The following is a 12,127-nucleotide window of genomic DNA, read 5'->3' on the forward strand; positions in this document are numbered from 1 at the left end:
TGTAGAGTCACCTTTTTGATATATTTCAGTATACCTCTTGAAATGCCTTCCTCCTATCTCACTATAAGTATGTATCCTGACACATTTCCCATCTCATCTTCCCCAAGCCACCCAGGTTCTAGCAACCACTACACTTATTTTCTTCTGTGAGACCAACTGTTTTAGATTTTACATATACATGACTTCATGTGATATTTATCTTTTGGTGTCTGGATTGTTTTCACCTAACAAATGTCCTCCAAATTTATCAACATTCTCACAAATGGCTGAGTTTGATCTTTTCAAATTTCTATTTAAACTGAGCAAAAGACCTAAATTAACATTTCTCAAAAGAAAAATTACACTGACCAACAAGTATATAAAAAAATGCTCAGTATTACTAATTATCAGGAAAATGCAATTTGAAATCACAAAGTGTTATAACCTCATAGATATTAGAATGGCTATTTGCCAAAAAGAGAAAGATAAGTGTTGACAATAATATGAAGAAAAGGGTATAGCTGTACACTGTCCGTGGAATATAAATTAACATAGCCACAATAAAAAACTATATGGAAATTCCAAAGAGAAGAAATGAAATAGAGGTACAAATTATCCAACAGTCCCACTACTGGGTACATATCGCAAGGGAATTAAGTTCATATGTCAAAGAGCCACCTACATCCCCATGTGTATTATGGTGCTAGTCACAATAGCTGAGATGTGGAATCAACCCAAGTGGCCATCAACAGACCAATGAATAAAGAAAATGTGATCATATACATGTCAGAACAGTAGTCAGTCATAGCAAATGTCACAGGAAAGATTTTAATGTTTAATATACATATTCTTTATTAGTCCTGTTGGTTGTGAGAATGAAAGCAATGGGATGTATCTGCAAACCCAGGGAACAAAATGATAGAAAATAATTTCCTTAACTTTGTTTTGAAAATCATCATTATATTAAAATGTTTATTTTGGTTTATTTCAGTGGTTTCTGCACAAGGCTTGCAGGCAAAAGACAAAACAGGGTCCAGTGACCCATATGTTACAGTTCAAGTTGGAAAAAACAAAAGAAGGACTAAAACCATTTTTGGAAACTTGAATCCAGTATGGGATGAGAAGTTTTATTTGTGAGTATATAAATGTAAAGCTTATACACATATTAAACTCTGAGAAAAATTTAAGACAAGCTATAAAAGAATGTAAATAATTATATTTTAATAATCTCTTATGAGGAAATTACAAAAAGTAAAACTGATGTTATAAGCCTACCTAATATTCTCAAAACCCTTACTATTTATTCTTTATTTTTAGAAAAACAAGAATAAAAGGAATACTTCAGGCAAAAAGAAGAAACATAGTTAGGATGACTTTGTAGAGGGAAAGCACAAGATTCGCAACATGAGCTATAACCTGGGAATGACCCAACTTAGCTAGAAATTTATAGGCTTCTTTTAGCAGTATTTTAACAGTGAAGGTTTATGACCAGTGACAGTAAAAATGCTCTGGACATCACCTGGCTTGTCAGTTGGGACAGAACCATACCTACAGTAACCTGTACTGATGAAATGGCTGATGAGAACTTTTATGACCTCTTGTTTTCTATAATCACATTTATTTTTAAACCTCTTATGTCTTGCATCCAAATAGCAAGATATAAATTTTTCTCTCAAGGGTTTCTTTCTTTCTATCACTATACTTTTGGGAGCTAAAAAAAAAATCTCCTAATTACCATTTAGTAGAAATAGGAAGCTCTAAGTGGATTTAAAGGTAGTTCTTTTCATTTTGTCCTCTCTTTACAAATGGTTTAAACAGGAATCTCATTAACATGCTAAGTAAACAAACCCAAAACACAGGCTTATTTGGGAATGTGGGCAAAGTGGGTAAGAAGTGGAGTCTCTTGTGTATATGGACTGATGAATGAAAGTGTTAAGAAATAGGTGGGGAAAATTAGTTGGGACCAGATAACAATAGAATGAGTTAAGGAATTTGGATAGTTTCTCCCTTTAGAGTGATGGAAGAGACTACTTTAATATTCCTTTGTTTTTAAATACAAGACAGGAAATCAATTGGTACTTGTAAATTCAGATTCCTATAGGAGTCTAATAAATGAGTAAAGCAGGGTAAGGGCAGAAAGGTGGAGGGATGGAAACCATGGCAAATCAGGGAACACAACTCTGAGAAAAGACAGGGCTTGTGTTGCCATGTGATGATGCAGACACCATGCAGTGAAAAGTCCCAGATTCTTAGGAGAAGATGGAAATTCAATAATTTAGAAATAGCTTATTGAGGTATAATTGACATAATGTAAATTCTACACATGAATATACAATTTGTTAAGTTTTGATGTATGTATAACTCATGATCATATCTTCACCACAGATAAGATTTATGAGCACTGGAAGTCTCCCCTTCTGACTTCCCTTGTGCCAAGGCAGTCATTGATATGCTTTCTGATGCTGTAGAATACTTTTCCTTTTGCATTTTCTAACATTTTTATAAATGCAATTATGACATATGTGCTCTTTTGTGTGCTTCCATTCCCTCAGTGTAATTTCTTGGAGATTAGTTCAAGTTGTAGGGTATATCAGTAGTTCATTCCTTTTCATACTGTGTAGCATCCCAAGTGTGTATAGTTATACCACAAATGTGTGCAAGTTACAGATCTAACACAACCTTCTAATATTTGATAAGGCTAGTCCTGTGTGCGTGTGTGTGTGTGTGTGTGTGTGTGTGTGTGGTACTGGGGATTGAACCCAGGGCCTTGCGCATGCAAGGCAAGCACTCTACCAACTATATCCCCAGCCCTAAGGCTAGTCTTTTTCATATTAGCCTTTCTATTTGGTGTGCACTGGTATCATGTAAGGTTTTAATTTGCATTTCCCTAATAATTTTAAGCATCTTTTTTTTCAATGTGCTATGTATCTTCTTTGATTAAGTGTCTGTTCTAGCATTTTGACTATTTTAAAATATTTTTATTTTATATTTGCATGAGTTGTAAGTTTTACATTAGGCCTATAAAACATTTTGAAATAATTTAAAATGTAGTATATGTTATAAGCTCATTTTATGCATATGAGCATACAATTATTTCTGTGTCATTGTTTTAAAAACTAAATTCCTTCCTTTGATAAATTGCTTTTGTATCCTTGATAAAATTTATTTCTCTATATATGTATGGCTATATTTCTGGGTTCTTTATTTTATTCTATCAATCTATTTATCTGTATTCTAATACCTCATAGTATTTATTATCATATTCTTATGAGTCTTAAAATAAGGTAGTATTCATCTTCCAACTTCCTTCTTTTTTATCAAAATTATTTTCACTATTTTAGTATTTTTCAATTATTTCCACACTAAATTAAAATTAGCTTGTCATTTTAAAACTTTTTTTATTTGTTCTAGTTAGTTATACATGACAGTAGAATGCATTTTGACACATCATATATAAATGGTGTATAACTTCTTATTCTTCTGGTTGTACATGTTTTAGAGCCATACTGGTTGTGTAATAATTCATGTCTATAGGGTAATAATGTCTGATTCCATTCTATTATTCCCATAACCCCTACCTTCCCTTCACTGCTCTCTGCCTAATCCAAAGTACCTTGATTTTTCTCTCACTCCCGGCTCCTATTGTGAATTAGCATCCACATATCAGAGAAAACATTTGGTCATTGGTTTGGGGGGGAGTGGATTATTTCACTTAGCAAGATATTCTCCAGCTTGTTCCATTTAACTACAAATGCCATAATTTCATTCTTCTTTAAGGCTGAGTAATACTCTACTGTGTATAGATAACACATTTTCTTTATCATTCATCTGCTGAAGGGCACCTAGATTGGTTCCATAGTTTAGCTATTATGAGTTGACCTGCTATAAACGTTGATGTGGCTGTGTCATTGTTGTAAGTCCTTTGGGTATAAACCAGGGAATAGGATAGCTGGTTCAAATGGTGGTTCCATTCTAACTTTTCTGAGGAATCTCCATACTGCTTTCCATAATGCTTATACCATTTTGCAGTCCCACCAGCAATACATGAGTGACTTGTCATTTTTTACAAAACAAAAATAAAGAAAAAATACCTAATAGAATTTTGACTGCCCTCTAGTACTGGCTAAGATTTCCAGTATAAAATCAAATAGGATTGATCAGATCAAACATTTAGTATTGTCTCCAGCCTTAAATGTAAAACATTCCTGTCTTGATTGACAATGGTATAATCTGTAGCATTACTTAAGTTGCCCTTTATTAAAGTAGAAAGCCATCTTCTATTTCCAGTGAATAGAGTTTTGAAGAGGAATGGATATTGGATTTAGTCACTTTTTTTTCTGCATCTACTGAGATGATCATATGATTTTGATTATTATTTTTTAAAAATATTAAAGATCTTGCTCCATTGTCTTTGCTTTTTTGTTTTCTATGAGAAGTCTGCTGTTTTTCTTATTTTTGTTCCCGTGCACATGACATGTCTTTCTCCTCACAGCTGCTTTTAAGATTTTTATTTTCTCTCTTTATTTACACAAACTTATTAGGATATGACATGTTATAATTTTCTTTGTGTTTCTGATTTTAAGGGTTTGTTGAGCTACTTGAGACCATAGGCTTTTATTTTCAAATTTGGAAAAATTTCAGTCATTATTTCTTAAAGTAGCCTTTCTGCTCCCTCCAACCCCTTTGGAAACTCTACTTAACATGTACATTAGGCTCCACAGCTCACTAATGTTCTGGGTTTCTTTGTTGTTCTTGTTATTTTTTTTCTCTTTCTCTTTACTTTGGATTATTTCTATTCATATGAGCTTAAAATTCACTTTTCTTTTGTAATGTCTAATATCTATAAATCTAAGCCATTTTATTTTTTATATTAGACTTTCCATCTCTGGAAACTCAAACTGAATCTTTTAACTTTATATCTAAAGTTAACTTTTTAAACCCATACAATTCTTAATAGTAAATGTTTTGGTGCTCTCGACTACCAATTTGAACATCTGTGCCTATCCTTGGTCAGCTTTGACAAGTAAATTTTCTCCTCATTGTACAATATATTTTTATGCTACTTCATATCCTGGTAATTTTTTTTTTTACTTTTTTACTTGGAATGCAGTATTTTTATTTTATTTTATTTTTTTTTACCTGGTGCTGAGGATCAAACCTAGTGTTCCACACATGCAAGGCAAGCATGCTACCACTAAGCACAACCCCAGCCCATGCCTGGTAATTTTTATTTGGGTGTCAGAGATTGCAAATAGTACTGTGCTGATCACTGGATAATTTGGTGTTCTATAAATATTTTTAATCTTTCTGGATAGAATGTTACAGGTAAACAATGGTTCCTCGGATCTTGTTTTTAAAATCTGTTAAATATGAATAAAACTGTGCTCAATCTCAGCTAATTATGCCTCACTATTAAGGTAAGATTCAATATACTCTGCCTACTGACTCTTGAATTATTAAGCTTTCTAATGTGCTTAGTATTTCTGGTCTTGTATGAATGCTGGACACTATTACATCAAATTTGTTAGATGCAGGCTGGGGATATAGCTCAGTTTGGTAGAGTATTTGCCTTGCATGCACAAAGCCCTGGGCTCAATCCCTAGCACCACAAAAAAAAAAAAAAATTTAGATGCTCTCCAGCTAGCCTTGGGTAGTTTCACCACATGCTTTCACTGATCATTGTGAAGGTATTGTAGATTTCACATGGTTTTCTGTCTCTCAAGAATCTCTGTTCTTCACCAACAGATCTCCATTATATTTAAAACAAATATTTCATATACTGTTATTTTTTTTTTATTTTTCACATGTGAGGATACTGTCACCCCTGTTACTTACCCTTACATGGAATAGAAATTCTGGCAATCTGAATTTAATTGATAAGCCAAAATAAAACAAAATAGTATAAATGCTAACCCAGAACACTTCTGTGTCAAACTATGAACTAAAACATCCATCCAGAGAAACACAATAGTGAACATAGTTGCTGAGTATTTTAATCTTTGGGGAATCACAGAGTAATAAATGCAGTATGTGAGGAAGCTACCCAAAACTAAAGAAAGGCCTAAATGTGACAGTGATCAGTGTTTGTCTGAGAGCTAGAGAGCATCACAGTTCACAGGACAAGTACCCAGAGTGCCTTGGAGTGGACCACTGAAATATGAATTATCTATGTTCTAATTGGCAGCTTTTAAAAATATTTTTATGCCATATGCCTTTGTTTTTCTTTTGATAGGAGGTACCATCTGTACTGGCAATAACCGCACATACATTTTTAAAATAACATTTTTTTCAATGAAAAGTAAATTCAAATATAAATCCATTGTACCCTGGCATGCATGAAATATATATAGCTCACAATTTTTTCACAATATTTTTCACTTTATTGGCAGAATACTTATGAACTTTAAGTGAGGCTACACTCACAAATACTTTCATTTTTCTTCTTTCTATAACATCAAAAATGAATCCCAAGATTTTCTTTGATAGTAATTCTTTTAGTCATCAGTATCTTGAACTCTGAAATTCCATTCTTATTTTAGAGGTGTGGAATCACTGGTTCAGAACTATCATGTTGAAGCTAAAGGTGTATGTTTTCATTTGGCCTTGAAAATGATAGGATAATAGAAAAATTATCTTTCTTTTATAAATGATTCTCTTTTGTCAGAGGAAATCAGTTCATTATAAATTTATGTTCATACATATCATAGGTTAATTCACCCATCTCTATCCCTTCCCTAACAGTTCTGCCCTAAGAACTGTGGTGTAAAAAATGTGTCCTACCATTCTAAAACTAGAAAGTCTTAATAATAATATGGCTTTTGTTTCCTTTGGGACAATTTATTTACATTTTTTTCTAATATGAAAAATTAGGATAATAATTCACATATCACAGAATTGTAATATTTGTTTTAATAATATACATAAATTTCCTAACACTTGTGTAATTTATATTATTAATATAATAAAGTAATCACATTCTTATTTATTTGTTTATTTTTATTAAAGCTTTATAGTTATATATAATACTTAGGTTTATCCCAACAAATTTATATATGCGTGGAAATCCATTTCAATTCCTGATCTCCCTCCTTTTCCCTCTACATTTTCTGCCCTGTCTTCCCTCCCCTCTCCCATTCTCCTTCCTCTACTGGACCTTCTTTCACTTGTATATTAATTTATATTTGATTGGTTATTTATATTATCCTATCCTTCCCTCCCCCTTTTCCTTTACCTTACTCTAGCTTTCACATATGAGAGAAGATATTCAATTTTGGAGTTTTTGAGTTTGGCTTATTTCCCTAAGCATGATATTTTTTCCCACTTCCATCCATTTACCAGCAAATGCCATAATTTCTTTCTTTTTTATGGTTTAGTAGAATATATAATTTATTAATCCATTCAGCTATTGATAGGAATCTGGGTTGATTCCATAATTTAGCTATTAGACCACATCCTTTTTTTGAGCTTCAGGACTTTACAGTAAACATGACAGTGATATTCTAATGTCAGAAGAATTCTAATCTGATTTAATGAGGCCAAAAGAGAATCAACGATCAATCAAGGTGCTGTACAAAGAAAAAGAAAGTAGTGGTAAAAATAGAATTAGTGAACTGAGATTGGGCAAAGGATCTGAAAGATTGCTTTGCTGCTCTCTCATTTGTCTGAGGAGAGACCTGAAGCTGGAGGAGTTACAGTAGCATCAACTCCACAAAGCAGCCCCCACACATAAGACAAAAAGCAACTAGGAAATGTGCTTTTTCCTATATCCAAATTCTTCACTTGAAAAAGTGCTCTTAACCCGAATAAGACAAGCAGACATAAAGCTGGTAAAATGAAAATGCAATTTAAAATTTTTTCAAGTTTTGAAATTAGTTTAAAAATGTAATTGTCCCTTTACTAAAGGCAATTTGATGCCCTTCAGAGATTTAATAATAAGTAATTTCAATTTTAGATTTCTCTTACCATAGGTCAAAACAAGAATTCTGAAATTTTAATCCTCAAAAGACTGTGGATGTTGTGTGACTCCAGAACGGGGCACTCTAGAGAGCATCCGCAGAGAACAGAAGCATGATTCACTCAGCCCTTGCAGGAGTTGGGGATGGGAAGAATATAAACACACCTCTAATTTCTAAAACACCACATGGAGATTAGTTCAGATAATGTCTGTTAAAGAGCTTTGAAGATGATAAAGCATTATATAAATCTAAAGTGCTCATTATCTTTGCTTTTTGATCCTAATACACTGTATGGATGATCATTTCATGATTAATTATGACGTTTTATTTCGATTTCCTATGTTATCACCAATGAAATGTTTTATGCTTATTATAAACCTTTCCCTCAGGAGGAAAAGGAGTGAGTTTCTCACAGTGGGTTATATAAAGAAAATTTGAGAGTTGAGAAACCTACATTTTATGTATATGTTGATGCTGTGTTTCCTGAGGACTCTATATTAGATCCTTGGTGCCTATTTTTTGCCCAGTTTCTGAAATAAAATCAAAATACTGTGCTGACTCTCTCCTAGATGTCATAAAGGTGATAGTAGGGGTGTGTTAATTAATATGTTTTCCATTGGTATTAATCATTGAAATAGAGAACTATATTAACATAAATCTAGTCAATACCTGTGATAGGAGTACAAACATGACCTCACTTATGGTATTGAATAAGCAAGGCACCAGTGTTTAAACATTGTTTGTGTAGATGACTAGACAGTTCCACTTTCTCCATGGAGTATTGGTTAGACTCCAACTGCTTTGCCCAAGTGACCATTGTATGCAAAACACTCTACTTGGTGTAAGTGAAATAACTGACCACATATTATACTAGAAAGCTGTCTGACCTACAAATTTATAAATATAAATTCCAGAACTGTTCTGGATCAAACATGCTTCTTTACTTCTAGGAAACCCTTTAGGCTCTTTGAATCTCAGTTTCATAATGGGACTGTACAAAAAAATTATTTCCCATCTTACTTCGATAAAGTTATCGTAAAACGCAGTGCAAAACAAAGGTACCATAAACTCATACTGCTCTTTGGAGACACAATTGCCTTGGCCCCTTTGAGGAGTCTGTCAGCTGTGTTTCCTGAGGACTCTATATTAGATCCTTGGTGCCCAACTGTGGTGGCAGAAAGTACCTCAGGCCATGACTTTCCACTCTGCCATGTACTTGGGATGAGTCAAGGATGAGCATGAATTAAACATAAACTAAGCACTATAAGAGATAGTTTACTTAACACTACAATTAAATAAAATATCTGCATAGCACAGCAGGCTAATATTTAAAAATATCAGCCTGAACATAATCAAGGATTTGATTTATTGCCTAACTCATTGGCATAGTTACTTCCTGGGATACATGGGAAGGAAGTTGTGGAGTAGGTCGCTCAGAAAACACACCAAGTCCCAATTTTGTCCAAATTGAAGAGTCTTTATTTAGCCAGGTGTCAGGTGATGGCCCCCCACTCTCTGCAAAACCCATAACTGTCTCTACAAGAAACAGCCCTGAGCCTCAATATTTTAGGATATTTATTTATTTTTATTTATATATAACAGTGGAATGCATTACAATTCTTATTACATATATAGAGCACAATTTTTCATATCTCTGGTTGTATACATAGTGTATTCACACCTATTAGTGTCTTCATACCTGTACTTTGGATAATAATGATCATAACATTCAACTATCATTAATTATCCCAAGCCCTCTCCTGCCCCCTCCAACCCCTCTGCCCTATCTAGAGTTAATCTATTCCTCCCATACTTACTCTCCCTATCCCACTACGAATCAGCCTCCTTATATCAAAGAAAACATTTGGCATTTATTTTTGGGGGATTGGCTAACTTCACTTAGCATTATCTTCTCTAATTCCATCCATTTACCTGCAAATGCCATGATTTTATTCTCTTTTATTGCTGAGTAATATTCCATTGTGTATATATGCCACATTTTTTATCAGTTTATCTATTGAAGGGCATCTAGATTGGTTCCACAATTTAGCTATTGTTAATTGTGCAGCTATAAACATTGATGTGGCTGTGTTCCTGTAGTATTCTGTTTTTAAGTCCTTTGAGTATAGACCGAGGAGAGGAATAGCTGGGTCAAATGGTGTTTGCATTACCAATTTTCCAAGAAATCTCCATACTGCTTTACATATTGACTGCACCAATTTGCAGTCCCACCAGCAGTGTATGAGTGTACATTTTTCCCCACATCCTCGCCAACACTTATTGTTGTTTGTATGCATAATAGCTGCCATTCTGACTGGAGTGAGATGAAATCTTAAGAGTGGTTTTGATTTGCATTTCTATAATTCCTAGTGATGATGAACATTTTTTCATGTGTTTGTTGATTGATTGTACATTATCTTCTTAGAAGTGTCTTTTCAGTTCCTTGGCCCATTTATTGATTGGGTTATTTGTTTGTTTGTTTGTTTTTGGTGTCTAGTTTATATACCCTAGTGATTAGTGCTCTATCCCAGGAAGAATGAATCAGGTGGCATCATTATACCAGAACTTAAACTATACTACAGAGCAATAGTAACAAAAACAGCATGGTATTGGCACAAAAACAGACCAATGGTAGACCAATGGTACCGAATACAGGATACAGAGACTAACCCACAAAACTACAATTATCTTATATTAGACAAAGGTGCCAAGAACATGAATTGGAGAAAAGATAGCCTCTTCAACAAATGGTGCCAGGAAAACTGGAAATCCATATGCAAAAAAAAAAAAAAAAAATGAGAGTAAGCACCTATCTCTCACCAGGCACAAAACTCAACTCAAAATGGATCAAGGATTTAGGAATACAACCAGAGACCCTGTGTCTAATAGAAGAAAAAGTAGGCCCTAATCTCCCTCATGTGGGATTAGGCCCCAACTTCCTTAATAAGACTCCTGTGGCTCAAGAATTAAAATCAAGAATCAATAAATGGGATAGACTCAAACTAAAAAAGTTTCTTCTCAGCAAAAGAAACAATCTGTGAGGTGAATAGAGAGCCTACATCTTGGGAACAAATCTTTACCCTTTCCACATTTCAGGACATTTAAAGGCAAAAACCACATCTGGGTTGACAAAGCTGCAAGCAAGCAGGCACAGAAGCTGAATTGAGCAGTTAGCGAGACAATGCAATAGGTACATTGGTATTTTCCATGGGACTTTCCAGGTTGGATAGCAGCAAGCAAGCAGAAGGGAAGTGGGTCAAAATGACCCTAGTTCAGTACAAGTTAGAGAATGGTTAGTAATGTCTAAACAACCAATCTCTGACAGGGTATATTGCCCAAGAAAAATGGAAACCAAAGAGAACAATTTTACATCTTATAAGAATTTCTATTTTGTGTTGCCAAATGTGTTATGCTAGGTAACTATTAATGGGTACAGAGGCAGGGCTTTCCCATAGGAGAAGCATTTCTTACGTGATATGGACTCTCAGGGTAAAATGGAGTCTGTTTAGTCCTTGCCCATATAGCCTGGCCCGTAACAAAAGCATTTCCTCAGTTGCCTGAGCTGGATTACAGTGATTGTATCAGTGTCAGCAAGTTGTTTGTCATAGAAAATGGTCAAAAAATTGTTGAAATCAAAGAGATGTTTAAACAAAATACTTTATGGGATTAGAATCTTTTTTAAAATTAATTAATTAAATTTTTTTAGTCGTAGATGGACTTAATACCTTTATTTTATTTATTTATTTTTATGTGGTGCTGAGGATCCAACTCAGTGCCTCACACATGCTAGGTAAGTGCTTTACCACTGAGTCATAGCCATAGCCCCCAGAATCTTTTATGTTTGTTCCAATTGTTGTCTATATTATAAATAATTAACAATAAGAGATATAAAAGCAATACTTACTAAATTAGGTTGAGTCCATAGAATAAGATTTGACTTTATTATGGCTTCACACTAGAACCTAAGGGCTTTTTAAAGAAAGGAAGTGTGTATAGAATGTCTGCAGTGAATATCATGAGGTATGAACTTAGGGTCACCAAAGAAAATTAATTCACAGTCAACAAGCCATAAAATATCAGATCAGAATGCTAAAGATAGCACTGTAATATTTGATAGGCAGAGCTACAAGGTGCCATAAACTTAATTTTATGTTGAAAACCAAATGGAATTTTAAAAAAGATACCCAAATCCT

General features: G+C 33.9%; 1 protein-coding gene across 2 annotated transcripts in view; it reads left to right on the plus strand.

The window, feature by feature from the left end:
• The window catches only part of Unc13c (unc-13 homolog C), a 544,151-nt gene that overhangs the window by 206,751 nt on the left and 325,273 nt on the right, over positions 1-12,127 (plus strand). For both annotated transcript variants that reach the window (XM_026391056.2, XM_077799599.1), the window contains one exon: positions 971-1,112. In XM_026391056.2, the coding sequence (XP_026246841.1) occupies positions 971-1,112 (142 nt within the window). The remainder of the gene's footprint in view (positions 1-970; positions 1,113-12,127) is intronic.

The sequence above is a fragment of the Urocitellus parryii genome, chromosome 6 (assembly GCF_045843805.1).
Source record: "Urocitellus parryii isolate mUroPar1 chromosome 6, mUroPar1.hap1, whole genome shotgun sequence".
Classification (NCBI taxonomy): Eukaryota; Metazoa; Chordata; class Mammalia; order Rodentia; family Sciuridae; genus Urocitellus; species Urocitellus parryii.